The sequence below is a fragment of the Capricornis sumatraensis genome, chromosome 9, assembly GCF_032405125.1.
Source record: "Capricornis sumatraensis isolate serow.1 chromosome 9, serow.2, whole genome shotgun sequence".
Lineage (NCBI taxonomy): Eukaryota > Metazoa > Chordata > Mammalia > Artiodactyla > Bovidae > Capricornis > Capricornis sumatraensis.
This window is the reverse complement of record NC_091077.1, coordinates 6,892,121-6,918,083: the sequence shown is the minus strand read 5'-3', so window position 1 is coordinate 6,918,083 and position 25,963 is coordinate 6,892,121. Positions and strand designations below refer to the sequence as shown.

Genomic DNA, 25,963 nt, shown 5'->3' with positions numbered 1-25,963 from the left:
GACCCCAGCCTTTGCCCAGGCTGGGGGCGGGGTGGTGGGCGGTGAATCAGTCCAAACTGCAGAGGGCAAAGTCCGGGACCACGGCTTAGGACCGGGACAAACACTCCCTGAAGGCTGTCTACTCTTAGCCACCTGCGGTGTGCCTGACTCGTTCTAACCAGGATTTCTAGGGCGCTGCGGCCAGACACAGACAACCCCAGACTTTCGGGAGTCTGGGCTGGGCAGGAGGGAGGCTGGGGCTCGGAACGCCGGAGGTCCACTTGTATTAGGGAGGCTGATGGGGCTGAATTCGGATATGAATGAGGGCGATGACGGTCCTGGCAAACAGAACCCAGGGAAGCAAAGTCCCGGAGGCGTGGTCGGGGCCTCCGGTGTGCCGGGAGATGCTGACACCGGCGGCGGGTGGCTAGGGACGTGGGGCTGAGCCCCTGCGGCAGTGGCCAGTGGGAAAATAGGGGCGGGGCACGCTTAATCCCGGGTCAAGAGACGCCCCCCCTTCGAGGGCGGGGCTGGGCGAGCGCCCGGTCTCAGCCGGAAAGGGGCGGGGCCAGTTGATGGAGCAATGAAACCGGTTGAGAAGGCAGTGACCGCCCTTCCTTTCCGACTGTGCAGCTCAGTGACTCGAAGCCCGGCACCCTCGCCGGCCCTTCCTGGGAGAAGGTGGCACCGATGCCTCCTGCCTCCCGCAATCGGATCTTTCCTGCTAGGCTGGGCCTGCGCGTAGGTGCAGGGCTCGGAGCCCCGCCCCTGGGCGGAGAGAGCCCGCCCTCCCCGCCCCCCGCAGCCCAGCCCCCACTCCGCGTCCGCCTCGCCTGCTAGGCGTGCTGTCCTGGCGTCCTGTGTCTGTCGGTCCGATTGCGACACGATCAGGGCGGCCACGAAGGGGGCGTCAGTACTCGGTCGCGGTCGCATAGACGCGGCCTCGGCATGAAGTCCCGCAGGGACAAGCTGCACATCCCGGCGCTGACCCTCGAGTGAGTGCTTGACCCTGGAAGGGGAGAGGGAGGGGAAGAGGGGCAGGGTGACAACCACCCTTCCTCCGCGTCTCTGTTCAAGTCGCCCCGAATCGCACCACCGCCTCCGGGGAGCCCTCCCGGGTCATCGATCTGGCCCCGCCCTCGTGGCCTACGGTAGACCCAGTATGCCCAGCCTCAGGCCCCTTCTCCCTAAGGGAACCACGCCCTGGTCCCGGCTCTAGCCACACGCAGGGGCCGTTGCCAGGTTCACCGTCCCCAGCCTCTTTCTTTGCAGTCTGTCTCCAAGCAGCCAGAGTCCGTCCTTGCTGAGTCCCAGCAGCCCCTGCAGCCCCTGCAGCCCCTCGCTGGGCCTGCACCCCTGGAGGTAAGTGACCGTGCACGCGGGCAGGGCATGGACATTGCCCTGGCATCCCAGAGACTTGGAAGCCGCCCAGATCCAGCTCCCTCCCCCAAGGTACTGTGGGCTGCTGACATGGACTCTCTGGGCCTCAGTTTACCCCTCCATAAAATGACACTGTGATCCACACGCGGACCATGATGGGAAAATTCCATATTCAGTCAGAGCCAGCAGGTCCCCCATCTGGCACATGGCCAGGGCAAGGCCAGAACTTGAGCTGTTGCCCAAGGACTTCCTCGAGACAGGTGCTGGGTTCCCAGCCTGTTCAGGGCCTTGATGAATTGGCCTGGCCTCCTGGGCTGTGACCCAGCTGAAGCTGGCCTGAAAACTCCTCCCTCTGAATGTACACACACACACTCACTCACTCACTCACTCACCCCTAGGGCTGAGAATCCACCATTGGAGCCCCGGCACTGAACTTCACCAGGCAGAGTGGTATAGGGGGAAAAGAACCAGCTTGACTGAGCACCAGCTCTCTACCAAATGCCTTCTTTCCCCTCCACAACCTTGGGAGAGAAGCGCCCTTTCTGATCCCATTTCCGAGCAGAGGAAACTGAAGAAACTGAGGTTTGGAGAGGAGACATCAGTTCTCCTGGTCCAGTATGTCTGGGGGCTAAGTGTCCAGACAAGCTTTGCCATCAGAGTCTGTTAAGAGTTTGAACTACCCTTTGTAACTGGAGAAGTGGGCGTCTCAGGCTCTTGCCCCTGTACAGGAAAGAACATCAAGGTTATAATGGGCTCCTTGCACAGCTTGGGCAAAATTTAGGGAGGTGACAGAGGTACAGGTCAGTGATGTCTAGAATTTGATGGCCTATTAACCATTTACACCTTAGTATAAATGAGCTGCTCAGACTCTTTCCCTGGGCCTTTAATGGAGAGAAGAGAGAACACCTTGGAGCCCACACAAGGTGCTGGGCATCTACTGTGTGCCAGGTGCTAAGGGCATATCTGTGAACCAGAGGACCATAGTTTCTTCCTCGTGGGGCTCTCAGTCAGTTCTCAGGCAGTAGGCAATGAACAAGGGGATGGGAAAACAAGACGCATTCAGAGGGAGACCTCTGAATATGGTGTCTGAGCCAAGGCCTGAGCAGAGCTAGGGGAAGGAAGGCGCCAAACAGAGAGACTTGCACGTGCAGAGGTCCTGAGGCTGGACCAAGACTTTTTATAATTTTTTTATTTATGGCCACGCTCCCCGCACTATGTGGGGTCTTAGTTCCCCAACCAGGGATCTAACCCACACCCCCTGCAGTAGAAGCACACAGTCTTAACAACTAGACCACTAGGGAAGCCTCAGGACCAAGATTTTAAAGCCTCTGTGGCCACCTTGGGGAGAGAAAGGTTGGCTGGGAACAGGAGATAGGAATGGAGGTGACGGAGACAGGGAAGTGGCTAGGGCAACATCCAGGTAGGAGACGGTGTGGTCTGGACCAGGCTGGGGTGCCTCAATGGAAGGCAGAGATGGTGTCGCCTCTTGTTTAGCAGAGGAGGCGATTGCAGCTTAGGACCTCTGAGTGTGTTGTCCAGGGGCACCTTGGGAGAGAGTATCAGGCCAGATCTGACTCTTGAGTCTTTGGCCTCAACCCCAGATGAGGACCGGATGAGGGGAGGGACCTGTTGAAAGCAGATGAGCCAGTTTTACCAGGAGGAAATGGAGGCAGAGAGCTTGGGGCCCAAGCTGAGTCCGCTGGTCCCCTTTCTCACCACCAGGGGGCAGCAGAGCCACATTGCCTTGGGCCAGGCTAAGAACTGGGTCCCTGTCTCCTCTGCTCTGAGCACTTTAGGAATAAGCCCACACTTGTCCCCTCAGCCTCCAAAGCCCTATGGGTCCAGCCCACGGTGTGCCAGTAACTGTGTAAATAGGAAAGTGTTAGGTGAACACAGTGATGCACCCCTCCACCCCCGCCCATCCGTCTCATTCTGGAGCTCACCTGACTACTCATGTGGCTTCCTGGACGGCCAGAGTATAAGCTGGTCCAGCCTCAGGGCCTTTGCATTTGCTGTCCCCTCCTCTGCTTAGAGCTCCATTTTCTCTAGTTACTCCTTTATTCATCTGTCAAGTCTCCGTCAAGCTCTCAGATAGGAAGCCTTTCCTGACCAACCCTCCCCGCCCCTGCCCCACCATAAGGGCCCCAAGCCCCACTTACATTCGTGTTGTGCATCCTGACCCCACCGTGAGTGTGACGCGCTGGGCCTTAGTTACAGCCCTCAGGCTCCTGGTTGATGCATGCGGGATCTTTCGTTGCAGTGCACAGGTTTCTCTCTAGCTGTGGTACTTGGGCTCAGGATGTAAGCTCAGTAGTTGGGGCGGGGTCAGTTGCCCCGCAACATGTGGGATCCCAGTTCCCCAACCAGGGATCGAACCCGTGTCCCCTACATTAGATGGCAGATTCTCAACCATTGGACCACCAGGGAAGTCCCTCTATGTTTTCCTGTGTGATTATTGGGTTGTTTTTTTTCACCCAAAGGTATGGGAGCCCCTTGAGGACCTGACTTCATCTGTCCTGGTCATCCTATAGCCTCAGGCACAGCCTGGTAGACAGCAGGTGCTCAGTTAATGCTTGGGGCACAAATAGGAAGTGGCTGGGAGGGCCCCACCCGTGTTGGGATGGAGGGAGCAGATTGAAGAGAAGGGGTCTTGAGTTGGGTCCATATGGCCAAGGGGACAACAAAGAGGCTGTTTCTGCTTGGAAGGAACAGGAGGAGGGTTCACTCTGGCCTTGAACACCAAGGACAGGAAGATTTTGGATTTTCTACTGAGAGTACTGGGAACCCCGCAAGGTATGGGGCTTGGAGGGGTGTGGACAGCTCTTGGGCAGGTGGAAGGGGCTACAATGGTCCGACTGATGTGGGGTCAGGAATGGGGGTCTGTATGTCCACCGACGGCTTTCCTGTTTACACAGTTACTGGCACAGGCAGAGAGAGGCAAAGCCCTAGGCACAAAGCTAGGATCCGAGCTCTAGGAAAGGGATTAATCCAGGACTGTGGGTTTGCTGTAAAATGAGGAGCCATGGAGGGTGTGTGAGCAGGGGAGGACCTTGATCTGGTGGGCAGTGGGCTGGTGCTGAAGATTACTGGCTCAGCCAGCCTTTCACGGGAGGTCTTTGCCATGGCCATGGGTCCCCTGGATTGCCAGCTGTAGCCTGGTCTGCAGAGGAGGAAACGGAGGCCAGATGGGCGTGGGAGAAGCAGCTGCTGGGGATGCCAGCGTCGTGGGCGTAATGGGAGGCAGGCAGGCAGTGCAGGCTGGGAACGATGGGCAGCTCCTTTCCTAGCTGTGTGCAGAAGTGTCCCTGGCACGTGTGGTGGGGAGGGGGGAGCTTGTGGATACAGTGTGTTAGCGTATGGTGCTTGAGACCATGACTTCATCCCCACTTGGGTTCCTAGACCTATGGGACCTCGAATTCCTCCCAGGCAGGAGCCTCTGTTTCCTGTATGTGGCTCTGGCTAAATACCTGAGGATCCTGGGTGACCTCTCTTGTCCTCATCTCTTCATCTCACCCCTTAACAGCACCCTTCTTTAGCCTCAGAATACATCCAGAATTTACCCACTTCACTCTACAGCCCCACCCTGGTCCAACCCTCAGTATCCCCCTCCCAGACCCTGTTACAGCCCCTCACTAGCCTCCTGCCACCTTCCACTCCTGCCCCAACAGCTCCTGTTCCCCATGGCAGACACGAGGGAGGCTGATTTACAACAGTCCGGATCACACCCTTCCTCTGCTCCCACATCCTCCAAGGCTCCCTGTTGCCCCTGCAGTAAAACTGCCATCTCCCTGCAGCCCACAAGGCCTGTATGGAGAGTCTTGCTGGTGTCTTCCTCTCAGCCCTGTCTCAGAGCCTTTGCATGAGCTGTGCTCTCTGCCTGAGATGCTTTTTCTCCATGGCTGGCGCCTCTGCCTTCTCAGCGGCACTTCAGAGAGGCTAAAGTTGTCCTTTGGCAGTGTTACCCCTGTTCTTTGCCTTCCTTGACTTCAGGAAGTAACTGGTTCACGTAATTGTTTCCTGTCTCTTCTCGGCCTCCCCTACCAGACTGGGGACCCTGGCTGCAGGGATTATTTGTGTCCTGCATCCCCAGTGTCCAGTACAAAGGGTGTTTTTTTGAGTGAACGAGTGGCTAGGTATGTGTTGTTTGAGCCTCAGTCTGGAGGGCCTGGGGAGACACTCAGCAAAATCTGGGCCACCCGAAGGTGACACCGGGCTTGGAGGGAGCAAGGTGGGGAGTCTGAGAGAGACTTGAGAAGCAAGATCAGTGGCACGATGGGTGCGCAGGGTTAGGGCTATGTACCAGGCAGCAGCGCCCTCTATATGCCTCGGTTTTCTCAGATGTGGGGTCAGGCTCCAGGTCAGTCCCGCCTGGGCTAGTTCCCAAAGTGTTGTATGGCCTGTGGAGGGTTTACCTTCAGGGTGACACTGTCCCTGATTTCCTGGGGGGGCTGCCATGAAAGGAGGAAGCATTAACTCACAGTCTACTGTGTGACACGTTACATAATGAAGATGATCTGTGCCCCAGCTCTGTACCAGGCACTTTCCGTGCCTCTGATTTCATTGTTATTCAGTCGCTAAATCCTGCCCGACTCTTTGGGACCTCATGGACTGTAGTCCACCAGGCTCCTCTGTCCTCCACTGTCTCCCAGAGTTTGCTCAAATCCATGTCCAGTTGAGTTGGTGATGGTCTCTAACCATCTCATCCTCTGCTGCCCCCTTCTCCTTTGGCCTTCAGTCTATCCCAGCATCAGGGTCTTTTCCAATGAGTCAGCTCTTTTATTGCATTTTCACAAACAGACCTGTGTAGATGGGGAAACAGAGGCCTGGAAGTTTACCTAATGCCAACATTTATCAAATGCTTACCAAGCACTCTTGGAGACACAGAGTAATCTTCATGTCAGCCCCGTATTCCTCCCATTTTACAGTTGAGAATACTGAGGCTTGACAAGTTAAATCAGGTGTCTGATTCCTGATAGTAGCCAGGCTGATGGCCTTTCCTGTCATACAGACAAGAAGAGCATATCAGGTGCTCTGACTCAGTTTGCTAAACACCTCCACTATTGGAAGATGCTGGGACAAAGAATCTCAAGCCAGGGGAAGACAGAGCTGGACAGACACAAGAGAAGTCTTCCTGGACGAGGGGGACACTGGATTTTGCCAGACAGGAAAGGCATTCCAAGGAGTAAAGCCAGCGTGGGCGTGGTAGCATGAGCTGAACCTGGCCACTGGATGGGTCTGAGTGCCACACTCCCGAAGGGCTTAATGCCTAGGGAATGGGTAGAGGGAGAAGAGGTCGTATTTACATTTTGCTGGAAGAGAGCCAAGTTCCAAGGCCCTGCATCCAGGTACCGCCAACGCCCCGCCCCCGCCGCCTGGCAATGTCCCGCCCCTCCGCCCGCGGCCCTGGCAACGTCCCGCCCCTCCGCCCGCGGCCATGGCAACACCACGCCCACTCGCCAGCACGCGAGTCCGTCGGCCTTGCTTCCGCGTCGTTCACCCCTCCCAGCCAGGCCAGGCCCCGCCCCCGCGCGGTCCTGGGCGGGGTTCCCGGCCTCGCTCCCGGGTGCGCGCTTCCTCCTCTCTCCATACCCCCAGCCCCGCGGCGCGCCCCCCGCCCCTCACCGTGGGGCTCCCGGAGCAGATTCCACGGTGAAGGTTCGCGCCCCGCCGCCGCTGGTTGCGCCCCCGTGCCTCTCGGGCCTCTAGCGGCGGCGGCGGCGGCAGCGGCACAAAGGGAAGAAGCATGTCCGACCCCAGCTACTGGACGGCAGTGGCGGCGCCCGGCCACCGGAGCCGCCTGGCTAAGGGAGCGTTGCTGCAGCGCTCCAAGAGGTAGGGGGCTTCGCGCGGACCTACTGAGTGGCGCGGCGGCCGACCGAGCAGACACGAGTTGCCGAAAGTGCGTCTCGGCAGCGTGGCGAGGGCCGCTGTGTGCGGCGGTAGGGGGAAGTGGGAGGATGCTTTGGGATCTAGGTATCCCCTGGGGTCCCAGGTACCCTCCTCTCACCGCTCCTTACCCAGACTGGAGTGTCCGTCCGCCAGGGTCAGCTCAGGTGGTGACAGAGGCTGTAGGGATTTGGGACTGAATCAGGATTCGAACCTGGGTCAGTCCTCTGGCCAGACCTGGGGAGGAGCTTCTTGGAAAAACTGAGGCTCTTTGGTCCTTGGGGCCCAGATAGCGGAAATGTTGGTTCAGAAGTAAATATTTGCTGCAGGAGGCTGGTGTGCATGTCGGTTATCAGGGGGGTGAAAAATCACGTTGTTCTATACAGAGCAAAGTGGAGTCTCAGTTTCTCCTTCTGAAAAGCAGAGAAGCTAAGTGAGGGCTGTGAGCCCTGCTAGACCTGTGTGGAAGTTCCAGCTCAGCCAATGTCAGGATATGAGACCTCAGGCAGTTCCTTAACCTCGCTGTGCTTAAGTGCCTCACCAGTGCTTGGTCTAGGCATTCCCAGGGGGAACACAGGCAAAAGCTGAGGAATGGGACCAGCAGCTGAAGGACCTTGAATGCCTAGTTCATGGTTCAGGCCCTTCTTCCAGAACCCGGGCAGCTGCAGAAAGCTCATGGGCACCTCAGGGATCAGGTGCCAGAAACTGACCTCAGGCCCCTCTTTTCTGACATACTTCTCACTCTCTGTTGAACCGCAAAGGTGATTATTGAAAAACTAGGCAGCTTCTTGGGGTCCTGCGCCTTCTCCAGGAAGGGCTGAGCAAATAGTTGGTGCTCAATAGATGCTCAGGAATTGAACAGAGGATGCCCGGTTCCCCTTTGAGAGCTCAGATGTAGCTGTTTTTGAGAAGGCCCTGCCTGAGAGCAAGAGGGAAGAGGCCAAGTGTTTTTCCCAAATGCTTTTGGAAGTGAAAAATGATGCGTCGGAATGAAGAGTCTGGTGAGGAGCTGGAAGAGGATGTGGGCTGTGGAGTGTGTGTGTGTGTGTGTGTGTGTGTGTGTGTGTGTGTGTGTGTGTGTGTGTGTGTGTGTGTGTGTGTGTTGGGGTGGGGGGTTGACAGGAAGTTTTGCAGGAACCTGTGGGTTTCACTTTTGCTTCTGCGCCTCAAACTAGAGGACAATCTCTGTGGCTGGTGACATCCGTGGCCTCAGTTTTCTGGGCTGGGAAATGGGTGTAGCCGGTCTCTCCCTCCTCTAGGCTTATTGGTATTGGTGAATGCTGGTGATTTCCCTGGCGAGTCATTGCCTTCTCTCCCACCATGCACCAAGCCCTGTGAGCAATGTATATGTACTCACCACAGTTAACCCTATGCCCCGCCCAAAGCTGAGTACTGTGTGTGTACCTTGCAAGGTGTACAGATGGGGAAACTGAGGCTCAGAGGGGGCAGTGGCAAGTAGAGCAGTGGGTAGGCTGAGCCCCTCCGCCCTGTGCATTTAGTCTCCTGAGTGGGTTGCTGACCTCGCCTTCCTTGGCCTGCATTGTGCCTCTGCCTGGAACACCGTTCCTGGCCCCGCGAGGCCCCAGCATTTCATCTCTCCCTCTCTACGCAGTTCTGCCGAGGCCAGGCTGCGTTGGCAGCTCTGGCTGCGTGGGCTGATGCACTTGTCGGGCGAGCAGAGCCGTTGCCAGGCGACTGCCAGAGTTGGAGGGGGGAACCATGTTGCTCGCAACTTCCCTATGCCAGGGCGGGGGCTGGGGCCAGGGCCCAGGTGGGAGAAACTGGGCAAGGGATCTGGTGGCCAGGAAGGAGCTGGGATGAAGGGAGGAAAACACGTGGGCCAAAGTTTGGCAGAACAAGATGCAACTATGCATGTTGCCGGCTTTAGGGTTTCCAAGGGTCACATTGGCGTTTTAGGGGGGTGTCAGGGGAGGGGATTGGCCAGGAGGTTGAAACAGTGGTCCTGGGAAGAGATGCTTAATACGGAGTAGGGGATCTGCCTCAACCGCTCTGGGGGTTCCAGGGTCCTCTTCACCCTCTGTCTTGTTTGCCAGTGTTCCTGGCAAGGCTCTGGGAGTGGGGTTGTGAACGCAGAAGCTGGAGAAGCAGGGCCAGGGGCTCCTGGGTTGAACTCAGGGCCATGGAGTCCATCTGGGGAGCAGAGAGGGCACGGTCATGCCCCCGAAGCTGCTGCCCATGGGCTCCCAGTTGGGCATGTGGTTCTCTGAGCCAGGAGGCCCAGGTCTGACTTTATCCCCACCTCCCCCAATAGCTGCCGCAGCGGGAACCGCAAGAGCCTGGTGGTAGGAACGCCCTCACCCACCCTTTCCCGGCCCCTGTCTCCGCTGTCCATCCCAACAGGTGAGTGGGGGGGCAAGCAGGGAGTAGAGGTGTCCTGTCTCCACTCCCGCTGACTCAGTTTCCCCACCTCCTCCTCAGCAGGCAGCAGCCCCCTAGATAGTCCTCGGAATTTCTCAGCTGCCTCTGCCATCAACTTCCCTTTTGCACGGAGGTGAGTGGTTGCCAGTTCTGGGGGATGGTGGCTGATACCACGGGCAAGGGGCCAGGCAGGGGCCTGCTCTTGGTGGTGGGGCCTGCTCTTGGTGGCTGGACCTGCCTCCTCATCAACCTTTTCCCCCTCCCCTGGCCTCTGCCCTGCGGTGGTCCCCCCTCTGGCTCCCTCCCCTGGCAAATGCATGCATGCCCGACCTCCTATAGCCACATCGCACGCACAGACAGGTAATTTCTAGGAGCCCTTGGGGAGGGGGTGGGGGCGGGGGTGGCATGGCCTGGTCCAGGAATCTCTCACTCACTGAAAGTTATTAATTCACCTAACAAGAGCTGGCGGAGGAGCTGTTGTGTGCCAGGCATTTATTTAAATGCCACTTACTCAGTCAGCAACGTTTATTGCGTTCCTGCTGGGTGCCATGCCCTCCCCAGGGGGGCTGAGGAATGGGAGGCTGGACTTTGGCCCTCAGGGCATCCTCAGGCTGGTGGGAGTGGTCAGCATGTACCCTAGCAGCTGCAACTAAGAGAGCAGCTTTGATGGCAGCTGGCATCAGGGAGGACTTCCCAGAGGACGTGTCTGGAGAACAAGGAGAAAAACACAGTGGACTTGCTCACCCTGTATTCCTGTTCTTGGCCTTTGCAGAAGGTCCTTCCTCCGGCGGGGCCAGGATCTGCCAGCCATAGTGCCTGCCCTTGGTCCCCAGAAACCGCAGGGGCCATGCCTCCCTTCCAACTTCTCCTTCTCCTCCCCAGGGCTGACGGCAGAAGATGGTCCCTCGCATCGCTCCCGTCTTCTGGCTATGGAACCAACACGCCCAGCTCCACTGTCTCGGTACCCACAGTCCCGCCTCGGCAGGCAGAGCAGGGAGTGCCAGGTTGGGGGTGGGGGAGACACATCTTTGTTTTGTTTTGGTTTTTTTAAGGTGGTGAATAGTTGTCTAGTCAGTAAAACATCCTGGCTTCCCCCCTCTGTGCTCCATTTTGAGCGATGTGGGGGTCCCTGAAAGGACCCAGCCTTGGCCCAAAGGGCTCCTGTTCGGGTATACACAGATATCTGCATCCTTGTGTGGTCAGGGAAGGTCTGGCCAGAGGGGGTCTTGGAGTTGCCAAGCAAGCAGCGAGGGCTTCCTGGAGGAAGGGGCATCAAAGCTGGAGTTTTGAAGGATGCACAGGAGAGAGGCAGGAGAGTTACCATGATGACCGATGGATAGCTGGGCCTTGAGAGTTAGGATAATGCTGGGGTCCTGGCTGTGGAGCTGACCGTGAACGCGTGGCCCTGATACCCCCTCCTGCCAGTCGAGCTCATCCTCTCGGGAGCGCCTCCACCAGCTTCCTTTCCAGCCGACGCCGGACGAACTCTGCTTCCTGTCCAAGCATTTCCGCAGCTCAGACAGTGTGGCTGATGAGGAGGGCGGCCACCGCTCACCTCGCCTCCGCCCCCGCTCGCGCAGCCTCAGGTGGGCCTCCACCTCTGACCCCAGCCCCAGCCCTTCCCTGGGCGCAGCTCCTCCTCCACCTCGGGTCCTGACCCCGCCCAAGCCTGGCCTCTGGCCCTGGGTAGAGCTCAGTCCTGGCTCAGCCACCCTTCCCTGGGCTGTGTTTTGGGTCCCATGTCTTAAGCCAGTTGTCCCCTCCTTCAGCCCTGGACGCACCACAGGGACCTTCGACAATGAGATCGTAATGATGAATCATGTGTACCGGGAGAGATTCCCCAAGGTGGGCAGCACCTGGTGGCTGGACCAGCCCCAGCTCCACTCCCTGTTGCTGTCCCTCCAAGGCGCGCGCTGTCCTCCTGGTTGTGTCCCTCCCCCCATCTCTCCGTTTCTGTTTTTCCCTGTCACTCTGTCTCACGCTGCACCCCCCGCCCCCTCTCGGGTCTGTGCACATCGCTTCTTCCTCTGTGATCCTTGGACCCCATCGTCACATCTCTCTCTCCCGCCCCCATCTTGCACACATTGCTCCCAGGCCCCGTCCAAATGACCAGGTCACCCCATCTCCCCCCCACCCCCCACTTCTGCCCAGGCCACAGCACAGATGGAGGGCCGTCTGCAGGAGTTCCTGGCTGCCTTCTCACCCGGCGCCCGGCTGGCACTGGCTGACGGCGTCCTGGGTTTCATCCACCACCAAATCATCGAGCTGGCCCGTGACTGCCTGGCCAAGTCTGGAGAGGCGCTTGTCACCTCCCGCTACTTCCTGGAGATGCAGGAGAAGCTGGAGCGGCTGCTGCAGGATGTGCGTGGGGGTGGGATGGTGGGGGGAGTGGGTACAGGGTTTTGGGGTCCCCAGGCAGGGCAGGGCGGGACCAGGGTCTGGTGTATGATGCTACCACCCATCTGCTCCCAGGCCCACGAGCGCTCAGACAGTGAGGAAGTTGGCTTCATTGTCCAGCTCGTCCGGAAGCTGCTGATCATCATTTCGCGGCCAGCGAGGCTCCTCGAGTGTCTGGTGAGTGTCTTGGCACATGGCCAGAAGCAAGGCTCAGACCAGGCCCGCAGCAGTCCTGAGATTAAAAAGTGACAGTCCCCATCATGTAGGGCTTTGTGAGAAACACCGGGGACCTCCAGACTCGGGTGGGTTTCCCAGAAGAGGGACCAAGAGCTAGGATCCCGGGGACAAGTCGGAGCCATTGGTAGAATGCTTCAGACGGAGGGAGGGGGGTGTGCAAAGGCCTGAAGGTGGGACCAGGCCTCGATTGACCAATCCCTCTGCATCCCCAGGAGTTTGACCCCGAGGAGTTTTACCACCTGCTGGAGGCTGCCGAGGGCCAGGCCCGAGAGGGCCAGGGCATCAAGACTGACCTGCCACAGTACATCATTGGGCAGCTGGGCCTGGCTAAGGATCCGCTCCAGGGTGAGCTGGAGTGGGGGCGGGACCAAAAGAGGAAACTGGGGTGAGAGTGGGGAGGAGCCAGGGTTCCAGCCTATGCCCGTGTGGCTCCAGAGTGCACCACACTGTCCTTCCCCTCTGTTTGGCCCTGTCCTCAGCTACCTGCAGGGCACATTTTGGGTAAGGTGCCCAGGATTCCAGGGTAAGGTGGCCACAAGGTGGACCCCGTGACCTGCCCTGCCTTGGAGCCTCAGCGTCCTCAAATGCTAAATCCAGTTGGGCCAGGGTGCCAGGGAACCACCGTGAGCAGTGGCACTCACTTGAATTCCAAAGCACTTTCCCAATTTCTTCTGACTGTGGCCTGGGAAGTGGGACATGGAGGCAGACAGGGCAATCCATGGGCACAACTGAAACGGCCAGGGACCTCCCCCAAACAGTCAGGACAGGGAAAAGGACATGGTGCTGGGGGAGGCATTGAACTTGAACCTGGCCTGGTCTCAGGGTGGTCAGGGGAGCTCTGGGGAAAGATTATATTCAAACTGGGGCCTGGAGGATGGAGAAGCGACCGGGTGCAGATCTGGGGGAGAGAGGAAGTGAACCAGGCAGGGGAACCGTGAAGGCAGAGGTCGTGAGATGGGTGTGTGTCTGGCCTTTTGGAAGAGCAGTAAGGAAGGGGTGTGGCTGAGGAAGGGGCAGCGGGGTCAGCAGGACCCAGCCGCAGTGGCCGGCCCCCACGGGGACCAGGCCGCCATTGTCCCATTTGAAGTTGCAGAGACTGAGGCTCTATGCTGTTGAGCTGGATTCAGGCCCAGGCGTGCCCAAGGCCAGATCATGCTCAGACTAGCTGTCTGGCCGAGACTGTGCTCCACAGGCGGGGCTGTGGCCGGGGCAGGGCCCTGATGACAGGAGAAACGGGAAGTGGTCAGGCAGACAGGTGGCAGCTGAGGCTGAGTGCAGATCCCCAGCCCAGCGCCGCAGGGGGCCCTCTGAGAGCGTGAGGGGCTGCACCCAGCCCCGGGCCTCACTCACCCAAGGCTGTGCTGCCCCGTCTCAGCCTTGCTCTGTGACCACAAGACACTGTCTTCATGGTCTCCATCACCATTGATGTTCACCAGCCGCTCACTCTCACTCAAGACTGCCCCTGCTAAACTCCACCTGAGGCTGGAAACTAAGGGGGCTCCCCCGGGCCCTGCCCTGAGCTGAGGAGCATGTCAGCCACCACCTAGAGGGCCTGTGTCACAGCAGGGTATTCACGACCCCGAGACTTGGAGCCAGGCTTCAAGATAGCCGGAGCAAGCAGAACCTGGGCTTCCCACTGGCCCGTCTAGAAGGTTCCTCAGTCATTGCTCAGTCCAGCCTCCTGGATTTGACCGAAATCTGGACGCAGTAGGGACTCAACGACAGGATCATGGGAGCTGGTCAGGGGAAGCACTCTCTCCCCATTCCAAGATGAGCCCTGGAGGCCTCAGGAAGTCTCTGACTGGTGGAGGGGCCGGGCTCAGAAACCCCATTTGAAGCTTCTCCCACATTTTACAGAGATGGTGCCTCTGAGTCACCTCGATGACAGTGGAGGACAGCCACCGGCACCAGAGGAGTCCCCTGAGGTGAGACAGCACAGAGCTTTGGCGCCCCTACCTGGCTTGTTCTTTTTTGGTAGACCAGGTGGCCCTGAGAGGGGCTAGGTTTGCCGTTTGCTGAGATTTTGCATACAGTAGGTGCTTAATGAAAGCCTGTGACTTTGAGGGAAGGTAAGGGCAGGTGAGATTGCCCTGCTGGGAAGGCTGAACAGGGCAGGGTTGGAGGGGGCACTGGAAAGTGGGGTTTTGCAGGCTGTGTAGGAGTTTCCTGGTAGGAGGGCATGCATGGCTTCAGCTAAAATCTCAAGCTTGGAGGCTGAGTTTGAGAAGTATGTACAGGAGAAGTAGCATTAGGTGCAAGCTGGGACTTGGGGGCAGGAAGAACACAGCCTGCTCTGAGCTGGGGCCGGACCCTGACCCCTGTTGCCCCGCCAGAGTCGTGCCCTGGTCGGCCCTTCACGGAGGAAGCCATGTGAGAGCGACTTCGAGACTATCAAACTCATTAGCAATGGGGCCTACGGGTGAGTCCTTGGGTCCCCCGTAGACCCATTTCTCAGATGCCCTTGGGGATGACTGATGCCCACACAGCCCCTGAGTGTGTAGACAGAGAAGTAGATCTGCAGAGGGAAGTGAAGGCACAACCCAGCAGGGACATGGCTTGGAAGGGTTCATCCGTGATCTTGGTCCTTACTCGCCCCGAGCATAGGGTTCTAGGAGTTTGGGGGCTGAGCAAGTGATGGCAGTAGTGTGCAGCGAGCATTATTTAAATGCCACTTTGTCAGATTTGCTTTGGTGGAGGTGGTAGCGGGGAATCCCTCTCAGCATAAGACTGTCATGTGGGGGAGGGCGGAGGGGGCTTACGTGTCCAGGCTTAAGTGTCAGCAACGCGGTGGGGAGTCTTTGAATCAGAGAGCTCCATCAGGCAGAAGCAGCCCCAGCATTTACCTTATCTGAGGGTACGCAAAACCAACAGGCTTTAAATGGCTAAAAATCTGCTTATTTGAGTTATAATGAACACAATTTGAGTTTGTGCCAGCGAGGCTTCTGAACTAACGGGTCTCAGTCAGCTGTGAAGAAATAAACAACCTAGGAGCCATCTTTGACTCTTTATCTGACGCCAGGGAGTGTGGCTTAAACCCTAGGAGTGGCTGCCTGGGTGGAGGGCACAGGCCGAGGCAAGGCATGTGGGGTTCTGGACCCAGGCCAGGTCCCGGTGCCTGCCGGGGCTTCAGCAGGCCCCCACCCCCGCTGCAACCCCACCCCAGGGCCGTCTACCTGGTGCGGCACCGGGAAACGAGGCAGCGTTTTGCCATCAAGAAGATCAACAAGCAGAACCTGATGCTGCGCAACCAGATCCAGCAGGTCTTCGTGGAGCGCGACATCCTCACCTTCGCCGAGAACCCGTTCGTGGTCAGCATGTTCTGCTCGTTCGAGACCCGGCGCCACTTGTGCATGGTCATGGAGTATGTGGAAGGTGTGGTCACAAGGGCTTGCCTGCCTCCAGCAGTGGGGAGCTCACCCCTTATCCAGGAGACAGTCTCTTCTTTGACCCAGCTAGAGTCTGCTCTGTCCTCCGTGGGGGTCCCAGCCTGCCTTGGTGAGAGGAAGGGCTCACTCTGCAGTGGGGTTGGACATGGGGAAGCCCAAGGACGAGTGTGAAGGCAGAACCCTAGGGTATAGGGTAGGGGTAGGGATGGACAGCCTAGGCGGAAGGGACTGGTGGGCAGAAGCTTGGAGGCTAGAATAAAAGCAAGGGAGGGCAGGAGGTGTGGGTTGGAAGGACTGGGATAGTTGGAGGCCTGCTGAGGAGTTGTAGGATCCGGTTTCCAGCTCAGGAAAGAATAGTGTCTTCAGGTAATGGCAGGAACAAGCAAGTGCCAAGGTAGCTGCCAGGCAAGGAGAGGGAGCATGCACTTAGGAGGCCCCAGCTCTGTACAAGGGAAGGGACTGCGCACTTAACAAAGCTGCTGCCCTGCCCAGGGCAAACCAGAAAGTAGGGTCTGCATACCCTCCCGCCCCTACCAGCTCCCACCCCAATTCAGGACAGACTGGGGGCACTGTGCCGGAGGTGGGGAGGGCAGGGGGGTACAAGTCTAGGCACAGCTGCAGAACCGAGGATCTCTGTGAGCGTGTCCACGCTTCCGCAGGTGGCGACTGTGCCACGCTCCTGAAGAACATGGGCCCGCTGCCTGTGGACATGGCCCGCATGTACTTCGCCGAGACGGTACTGGCACTGGAGTACCTGCACAACTACGGCATCGTCCACCGTGACCTCAAGCCTGACAAGTGAGCGACGGGGACCTCTGGGAGCGGGCTCGCTTGAGTGGGTCTGGGGCTGCTCGGAAGCAGCGTTATCTGGATCCCGCTGGCATCATGGGGCCCCAGCAGTGAGCAGATAATAGACGCCTGCTGTGTGCAGGGGAAGGACAGTGCACTTATGGAGGTGCTCTGGCAAAGAGGGTGCCCAGACCAGACAGGGGAAAGGCCCATGCACTCGAGCACTGCTACAACGTAGCAGAAGTGAACTTGACTGTATGAGGCACCAGCTGTATACACAGAGCAGGGCCATGCACGTTGCAAAACCTCATGTGTGAAGAAGGACTGTGCGTGTCTTGAGCACCTGCTGTGTACTAGTGTAGGGAAGAGTGTCTCAGGCTGTTTATTTTTTTCTAGCATCTTGTAAGCATCTATTGAGCGCCAGGTCCTCTGTGAGTGACTGGAAAACACGCATGTGAGTGTGAATAACCCCTCAGGCCTTGTAACCCCTCCATAGTTTTCAAAGCACTCTCCTCCTGCATTAATTGAGAACCTGCCGTGTACAGAGGAAGGGGCTGCTCTTAGATCAAGTGCCCTCTGGACATCAGGCAGGACGTGTGAGCTCTCAGCTACTTGCTGTGTCAGGGTGTGAACATGAGCATCAAGAGTCTGCATGTTTTAGGACTTAGCTTTCCTGGTGGCCCAGGGGTTAAGACACGGCACTTCCAGTGCGGGTTATACAGGTTCATTCCCTGGCCGGGGAACTAAGATCCCACGTGCCGTGCTGCGTGGTGTGGTCTATAATTAGTTAATTAAGAGAGTCTGCATGTTTTCAGGCCATCTTATGTTTTGCAAATGGCTTAGAAGACAAAGCACATGTGTTTGGCACTTGCTGTCTACCTTGGGCCTGTGCTCTCATTTTAAGGAGCCCAGATGGCGGTATAACTGACTCCTCACACGCTGATCACTTTTGAGTTTATAAAGCACCTTTTTTTGCTGGTGTGTATTTACTGGTCACCAGCTGCGTAGAGGTGATCAGAGCACCTCTGCTTAGTAAATGTGTTATTAAGCAAGGACTGTGGAGAAGGCAGTGGCGCCCCACTCCAGTACTCTTGCCTGGAAAATCCCATGGACAGAGGAGCCTGGTGGGCTGCAGTCCGTGGGGTCGCGAAGAGTCGGACACGACTGAGCGACTTCACTTTCACTTTTCACTTTCATGCATTGGAGAAGGAAATGGCAACCCACTCCAGTATTCTTGCCTGGAGAATCCCTGTGGACAGAGGAGCTTGGCAGGCTACAGTCCATAGGGTCGCAAAGAGGTGGACAGAGCTGAGCAACTAAGCCCAGCATAGCACAGATGCTAGCTATGTACTCCAGAATGACCTCACCTTAACTAATGACATTTGCAGTGACCCCATCCCCAGATAAGATCACATCATAGTTCCTGGGGGTTAGGAGCTCAGCGTGTGAAGTTGGGGGATACACAGTTCAGTCCATAACGGAAGAGGGGGACAGCGTCCCACCCCCACAGCTCCCAACATTCATCCAGTCCCGTTTCCTCCCAGGCCACTCAGTCCTCCCCACTGAGTTGAAGCAAATTCCAGGCATTTCTCATTTTCTCTGTGAAAAGGAAACAAATTTTTAAATACCATATATAGTCAACATTCAAGAAATGAACTTTTTAGAAAAGATTTATTTATTTGTTATTTTATTTATTTATTTGGCTGCACCGGGTCTTAGTTGCAGTTTCTGGGATCTAGTTCCTTTAGCAGGGATCAAACCCGGGCACCTTGCATTGGGAGCATGGAGTCTTAGCCACCCGACCACCAGGGTAGTCCCAGGAAATGAACGTTTTTGAGGCAGGGACATGCCCATAGGCGCTCAGGAAACATTGGTTTGTCTTAGCAGAGGATGGCCAAAGGCCTGCTCTGAGGCCGTGGTTTTTGGAGGGAGTTGGCTTAGCTGGTAGCTACACCAAAGTGTTTCTTCCACAGCTGGTATACACAGTAGTTGCTTAAGAAGCATCATTTAAAAAAAACAAACAAAAACCAGCAGAGGCACGAAGTGGGCGCACAGAATTGTTTCTTTCTAGAGTTGAGGTACGCCTAGGTGTCAAATAAATGACTCCTGAGACAACTTGGATACAGACAGTGAATTCTCCAGAAATGTATGTATTTATTTATTTTAAAATGATTTTATTTCTTTACTTCTTTTTGGCTTTGCTGGATCTTGGTTGCCGCATGGGCTTTGCTCTGGTTGCGGTGCGTGGAGGCTCCCCTCTAGCTGTGGTGCTCAAGCTGCTTCTTGTGGGGGCTCCTCTTGTGGAGTGCAGGTTCCAGGGCCCACGGGCTTCAGTAGCCGCGGTTCCCAGGCTCTAGACCACAGGCTCAATAGTTGTGGCGTCTGGGGTTAGTTGCCCCATGTCATGTCGGATCTTCCTGGACCAGGGATCAAACCTGTGTCTCCCACACTCACAGGCAGAGTCTTTACCACTGAGCCACCAGGGAAGCCCCTATTTATTTAATTCTCATTTTATGTATTTATTTTTGGTTGTACCATGTGGTATGTGCAATCTCAGTGCCCAGACCAAGGACTGAACCCATGGCCCTCTGCCCCGGGAGCAGAGTTTTAACCACTGGGCCACTGGGGAAGTCCTGCAGATATTTATTTTTAAATGGGCAGGTGTACCCAGGAGGTACGTGACTTTATAAATCTGATGCATGGGATTTTTATCACTTAAAATATTTATATATTTAAACTTGCAAGAGAACAGGAACAGCAGTGTATAGGTGTGTGAGTTTTAAACAACTGGTGCACCCATGAGGGGCACAAATATTTCTGTATATAGCAGGTGCTAAAGACATGTTCACTTCACAGTAGGTGCTTGCACAATATTTAGTTTGTTAAAAATAATGGCTGTAGGTGCAAAAATACACTGTAGCTCTCCTGCTAGGAGGTGTTCAGGAAACGTTTCAGTGCCCAGTGGGGAAATGCCATGATTCTCAGGAACTTAATTTTTGCACAGCAAAGTATACAGTAGGTGCTCAACAGTAATACCCGATGCACCCAGAAGGGGCACAGAGATGTTTGCCAAATTTGTAATGCTCCCCAAGAACCTCTGTTTCTTTCAGTAATGTAATCAGGCATAGGACGTGCGTTCCGATTCATAGTGGGGTTGGGCCACCTTGTGTGGGACGAAGTTCATGATGGGGGGCGGCAGGAGCAGCCAAGTACCCCCCAGCCCTGAGCACCCCACCCACCTGCCCACAGCCTGCTCATCACGTCGCTTGGCCACATCAAGCTCACTGACTTCGGCCTGTCTAAGATTGGGCTCATGAGTATGGCCACCAACCTCTACGAAGGCCACATCGAGAAGGACACCCGGGAGTTCGTGGACAAGCAGGTGGGCAGCCTCCCCCTGCCCAAAGCCCAGCCCTGGGCCATGGGGAGACTGCAGCAGAAGGGCCCCTTCCCGTGATCTCCCCACCCTTCCTTCCCCGGCTGGGAGCCGTCCTCAGTTTCCCTGTCCCACCTGGCCCAGGTATGCGGGACGCCTGAGTACATCGCCCCCGAGGTGATCTTCCGCCAGGGCTACGGGAAGCCGGTGGACTGGTGGGCCATGGGCGTCGTCCTCTATGAATTCCTGGTGGGCTGTGTGCCCTTCTTCGGCGATACCCCCGAGGAACTCTTTGGCCAGGTGGTCAGTGGTGCGTTCCCCACCCCCGTGGCCCAGGTTTCATCCCTGTGTCGGGGAGGGGATGGATCCCCACGTGTGGATGGATTGGGCACCTTTGGCATGCCAGGCCCTGGCTGAGCACTGGAGGTACAGCCGAGGGCAAGATGGACAGGAAGGGAGATAAATAAGCAAGCTATGGAGGGACTTTTCTTGTGGTCCAGTGATTAAGACTCCACCTTCCTGTGCGGGGCTAGGGGTGGGAGGTTCAGTGCCTCTCGGGGAACCAAGATCCCAAATGCCTCCCCTGGTGTGTCCAAAAAAAAAAAACAAAACTGTAGAACAATCAGAGGCAAAATGCAGAGGAAGAAAAGCAGCAGGACGAAGGGAGGGCGTGGGGGGGCAGGTGTGGGGTGGTTAGTCGCTCAGTCACGCCTGACTCCTCTGCAGCCCTATGGATTGTAGGAGCCCAGATGAGCTCCTCTGTCCGTGGGATTTTCCCAGGCAAGAATACTGGAGTAGGTTGCCGTTTCCTCCTCCAGGGGCTCTTCCCAGCCCAGGGATTGAACCTCAGTCTCCTGGGTCTCCTGCATGGCAGTGCGGGGAAGCCCCAGGTGTGGGGTAGAGGAGCTATATTAAAAGAGTCACAGAGAATGACACTGGGGTGACATGTGAGCAGAGTGTTAAAGGCGCAAGAGATGGAGGAAAGGAAGGTACTCAAGGCAGAGAGCATGGCCAGAGCAAAGGCTGTGAGGGACCAAAGCTGAAGGAGCAGAGCAGGCTGATGGCTTGGAGTGCAGAAAGCAGAAGGGCTAGGAGATGCTAGGAAGCCCTAGCCGGGCTTCTTCACTCTCTCCTCTCACTTCAGATGAGATCATGTGGCCAGAGGGAGAGGAGGCCCTCCCAGCCGATGCCCAGGACCTCATCACCAGGCTGCTCCGACAGAGCCCACTGGACCGCCTGGGCACTGGTATGTTGGTGTGGGTGGGCTGGAGGCTGGAGTAAGCATGAGCTCTATTTGAGAGGCTGCATAGTCAAAGGGGACTTAAAGCTGGGGTTTTGAAGGATGCGTATGAGCTCACTAGGAACTTGCATAAGACTTTGAAAGTAGCTGGGTCTAGTGCAGACACAGGGCACTGAGGCTGTGTATGGGAGCCCACCAGGTCACCGTGGGCTATGTCCTAAGGTCCCTAAGGACCAGCGCAGTGGATCCCACTGTCCAAGTTTCCCCAGCCACCAAAATGGTGATAAAAGGATTGTTTAATACTGATGCAGCCACCCAGTATGTGGCCGCTACGGATCACTTTCAGGATAAAACTTGGCCACTGGAGAGGACCACGAGGGCTGAGGTTGGGGAACGGGATACATTTGTGCAGTCAGCTCTGCTCGTTGGGGTAGAAACATGTGGAAAGGGGCCCCGGAAGGAATCTCTCCTGAGGTCCTGGGGTTTCTCCAGGTGTTGGGATGTCAGAATCCAGCCGAGGAAAGATCAGGGCCTAGGTTCTAGCCCTACCTTGGTTCCTCTGGGCTCTTAAATGACGGCTATTTTCCCTTCCCATCTTTGTGCTTCTGCGCTAGCCAAGTTTGGGTCCATAACTGGCCCGGGGGGTTGTGGGGGGTGGGGCCCAGCAGGGCTCAGCCGGCCTCGTCTGCAGGAGGCACCCATGAGGTGAAGCAGCACCCCTTCTTCTGGACACTGGACTGGGCCGGGCTGCTGCGACACAAGGCCGAGTTCGTGCCGCAGCTGGAAGCGGAGGACGACACCAGCTACTTCGACAGTAAGCGGGGGCCCAGGAGACGGGCTGTGCTATCCCGCACTCTCCTAGGGCGGCGAGGGGTCTTTGCCAGGGTCCCCATCCCAGCTCGGCGCCTCACCCTGGGCCTAGAGCTTCTGACTTCCTGAGCTTTCCAGGACTCCGGGCATGTGTGTGCTGGCTGCCCCACCCCTCACACCCCCACACACCCCCCTGCTAGGATTTCCTTTGCATCTGAGCTCAGGTACTGCAGCACCCCCTCGGGTTGCGGGAGGGGACACCAAGCTACTTAGGGTGGCAGACCCTTTTCTGGGATCCCCTATCAGGTTCAGCCTCCTGAATCTCAGCCCTGACCAGGCATGGAACCTTGCCTGTCACACAGGAGGGTGGGCTACCTCACTCAGCTTGGGTGGAGGTGCTCCCCTCAAGCACTTCAGATGGGCTCAGACAAATCTCCCTCTCCCTACGTGGGGCTCTGGCCAATCCCAGAGGAAATGCTCTTGGCTTCCAGTGCCTCCTCCAGAACTGGATGCGTGACCTTGAGCATGGCAGAGGTCCTCTGTTTCCTTTTCTGTAAAATGAGGAACGTCCTTTATGTTTGAGCTGTGCAGTGTTACCCAGCTCTAGGGGACTCATCTCAAGAGTGAGGAAACTGAGACACAGGAATTCCCATCCAGGGCCCCACAACTTTTAGGGACACACCTGGGATTTATTCCCAGACACTAATTTGCCAGGGCTTCCCTGTGGCTCACAGGTAGAAAATCCACCTGCCAACTCAGGAGACGTGGGTTTGATTCCTGGGTCGGGAAGATTCCCTGGAGGAGGGCATACAAACCCACTCCAGTATTCTTGCCTGGGAAATCCCATGGACAGAGCAGCCTGGCAGGCTACAGTCCATGGGGTCGCAAAGAGTCGGACATGAATGAGCAACTAAACAGCAGCTAAATCTGCCACCCAAGCCTCCTCTGTCCTTGAACGTACCAGGCATAGTCCTACCTCAGCGCCTGTGCTCTGACAGTGTCTCCCCACCCGGGAGCCCTCCCCACATCACCCCTGTGTCTGCCTCCGGGCATCAGGTGGGCGACGCCTTTCCCTCCTGCAGCCCGCTCAGAACGTTACCGCCACCTGGGCTCTGAAGATGACGAGACCAACGACGAGGAGTCGTCCACGGAGATTCCCCAGTTCTCGTCCTGCTCCCACCGCTTCAGCAAGGTGAGCCTGCGACCCTGGCTGTAGCTGGCACTCTGGAAGCAGGGCAGGATGTTTGTTTGGGGTTGTCTTGTTTCTTTTGGCTGTGTCAGGCCTTAGCTGCGGCATGTGGAATATTCACTGCAACCTGTGGGCTTCATCCCTAGTTGAGGCGCACGGGCTCAGCAGCTCACGGGCTTAGTTCCCCGTCTTGGGAATCAAACCTGTGCCCCCAGCATTGCAAGTCGGATTCTTAACCACTGGACCATCAGGGGCGTCCCTGATGGGTTTTTTTGAAATTTTTGTTTTCATTGTAGGGAAATATATATAACATAAAATATACTATTTTAACTTTTTTAAACTGTACAGTCCAGTGACATTTAGTACAGTCACGGTGTTGTGCAACCATCGCAACATTTATCTGGTTCCAGAACATTTCCATCGTGCCCAAAGAGCAACTTTGTACCTGTCTGCAGTCACTCTTATCTCCCCCTCCTGTCTCCCCCTCCCTCACCCCCAACAACCAGCAATCTGCTTTCTGTTTCTATGCATTTACCTGTTCTGGACATATCACATACATGATAAATGGATGTGATACGTATCATATATCACCCAGTCCAGCGTCCGGAAGAAGGGGTGCTGCTTCACCTCGTGGGAGCCTCCTGCAGACAAGGCCGGCTGAGCCCTGCTGATCCCCGCCCCCCACGACCCCCTGGGCCAGTTATGAGCCCAAACTTGGCCAGCGCAGAACCACAGAGATGGGAGGGGAAAACCAGCCTGGAGGGGAACCAAGCTAGGGCTAGAACCTGGGCCCTGATCTCCCCTCGTCTGGATTCTGAGATCCCAACACTTGGAGAAACCCCAGGACCTCAGGAGAGATTCCTTCCGGGGCCCCTTTCCATGTGTCTACTCCATACACTCTGTGGACTTTTGTATCTGGCTGCTGCTGCTGCTGCTTTTTTAAAATACGTATTTATTTGGCTGTGTGGGCTCTTAGTTGCAGTGTGTGGGATCTAGTTCCCTGACCAGGGATCAAAGCCCGGCCCCCTGCATTGGGAGCTCAGAGTCTTAGCCACTGGACCACCTGCCAAGTCCCTGGCTTTTTTTTTGGTTTTTTTGGCTTCCCTGCATGGCTTCTAGGGTCTTAGATCTCTGACCAGGGACTGAACCCAGCAGCAATGAGAACTCGGAGTCCTAACTACTGAATCACTAGGGAATTCTGTTTCTGGCTCCTTAAGACGGATCTACGCGATAGCCTGTCCGTGCTTCACTGCTTGTTGTGGCTGAGTAATATTCCACTCTGTGACTAGACCACTGTTTTATCTACTCATCAGTTGATGAACCATTTTGGTTTTTTCCACTTTGGGGCAATTGTGGATAGACCTGCTCTGCTGGGTGTTATGAGTTCACTTAAGTTCCTTCCTTTGTTTATAATTGGATCAAAAAACCTGCGCAGGGACTTCCCTGGCTGCCCAGTGGTCAAGACTCCAAGCTTCCACGGCAGGGGGCATGGGTTCAGTTCCTGGTGGGGGAACTAAGAGCCTGCACGCCGCGCAGCGTGACCAAAACCTCCCAAAACCTGCACTGCTTATGGGCCTGGGCCCCACGGGCGGGGAACTTCAGCTGTGGCCCCTTGGTAACCAAGCCTGTCAGAGCCTCAGTCTCTCCATCTGTACAGTAGGCTAAAGACACTGTGTCTTTAAAGAAGTGGTGAGAAAGGATTTGAGGAAATGACTCAGAAGCGTCGGGCATGTAGGAAGCACTCAACTAAGCCATCCCCCAGGGATGCGGTTGTTGTGACTGTTATTTTTAATTGCTTCCCAGGTCTATAGCAGTTCTGAGTTCCTGGCCGCCCAGCCCACCCCAACCTTCGCTGAACGGAGCTTCAGTGAGGACCGGGAGGAAGGGTGGGAGCGCAGCAACGAGGGGGACTATGGGCGCCGGCTGAGCACCACTGAGGTCCGGTAGGTGGGCTGGGGAGTGGAGCCTGCTGGGAGGTGGAGCCACCAAGCCTAACATTGGAAAGAGCTGCCCAGTGGCCCAGTAGAAAAGGGTCAAACATATTGGCCGGTCTATCAGACCCCTGCCAACCTGGCCTCTGTTACCACTCCCTTTGGATTTGCATTCCTAACCATACAGGTAAAAGCAGCCATACACCATCATGCCTCTAGGCTTCTGCTTGTTTCCTCTGCCCAGAATGCCCTTTGGTCATGCTCACAAAGTCTTGTTCATCTGTCAAAGTCCAGGCTCAACACAAATAATCAATGTCTGCTTGAGGAGGGGCATTGGAAGCTGAGTTTTAAAAGATGAATAGGAGTTCTCTGGGCAGTCACAGAGGATGGAGCAGGCACAGGGAGCTCACTTTGTCTTTACAGATTATCTCTGACTCTAGGCTGGGGGTTAAGATGCAGCCACTAGAGGAGACTGGGTGCTCTGGGGTGAGGGCACCGGGCACGTGTGACACAGGCTGTTCCCCACTACAGGCTGAGATCCTGCACATCTTCTGGTTCATCTTGCCACTCCTCCTCCTCCCAGCCTGAGCGGGGCCCTAGCCCATCTCTCCTGAACACCATCAGCCTGGACACGATGCCCAAGTTTGCCTTCTCATCAGAGGATGAGGGAGCTGGCCCCGGTCCTGTGGGCCCCAAAAGGCCCATCTTCATTCTGGGGGAGCCCGATGCTCCCCCAGAAGCCACCCCAGTGATACCCAAGCCCTCCAGCCTCTCTGGTAGGTAGAATCCAGGATGGGAGCGGTAGTCTTATGGCCAATTTCCCACAGGAGGGACTATTTACGATGGGTTTTGAAGGATAAGTAGGAGTTCTCTAGAGAGAACGTTCACTTGAAAGGCCTCAGTCTAGGGATGATACCCTCAGCTTCAGTGGATCAGGACAGGAGAGAGGAATTGAACTGGGGAGCTCTGAAACTGGAATGGGGG

General features: G+C 56.5%; 1 protein-coding gene across 6 annotated transcripts in view; it reads left to right on the top strand.

Annotated features, from left to right (window-relative positions):
• The first annotated feature begins 860 nt into the window (after positions 1-860).
• MAST3 (microtubule associated serine/threonine kinase 3) overlaps positions 861-25,963 on the top strand; it is a 31,102-nt gene continuing 5,999 nt past the window's right edge. The window contains exons 1-22 of one of the 6 annotated variants that reach the window (XM_068979557.1): positions 861-974; positions 1,252-1,341; positions 9,518-9,606; positions 9,688-9,757; positions 9,964-9,984; positions 10,507-10,585; positions 11,050-11,210; positions 11,394-11,469; positions 11,776-11,985; positions 12,097-12,198; positions 12,471-12,603; positions 14,116-14,183; positions 14,592-14,677; positions 15,422-15,630; positions 16,304-16,442; positions 19,683-19,815; positions 19,954-20,119; positions 20,954-21,055; positions 21,741-21,863; positions 22,942-23,051; positions 24,852-24,991; positions 25,511-25,755. In XM_068979557.1, coding sequence (XP_068835658.1) covers positions 928-974; positions 1,252-1,341; positions 9,518-9,606; positions 9,688-9,757; positions 9,964-9,984; positions 10,507-10,585; positions 11,050-11,210; positions 11,394-11,469; positions 11,776-11,985; positions 12,097-12,198; positions 12,471-12,603; positions 14,116-14,183; positions 14,592-14,677; positions 15,422-15,630; positions 16,304-16,442; positions 19,683-19,815; positions 19,954-20,119; positions 20,954-21,055; positions 21,741-21,863; positions 22,942-23,051; positions 24,852-24,991; positions 25,511-25,755 — 2,599 coding nt within the window. In that variant the 5' untranslated portion in view covers positions 861-927. Of the gene's footprint in view, positions 975-1,251; positions 1,342-7,098; positions 7,192-9,517; positions 9,607-9,684; positions 9,758-9,963; positions 9,985-10,506; positions 10,586-11,049; positions 11,211-11,393; positions 11,470-11,775; positions 11,986-12,096; positions 12,199-12,470; positions 12,604-14,115; positions 14,184-14,591; positions 14,678-15,421; positions 15,631-16,303; positions 16,443-19,682; positions 19,816-19,953; positions 20,120-20,953; positions 21,056-21,740; positions 21,864-22,941; positions 23,052-24,851; positions 24,992-25,510; positions 25,756-25,963 lie in introns of those variants that run through there. The other 5 variants (XM_068979555.1, XM_068979559.1, XM_068979561.1 and 2 more) reach the window with 5 other exon arrangements.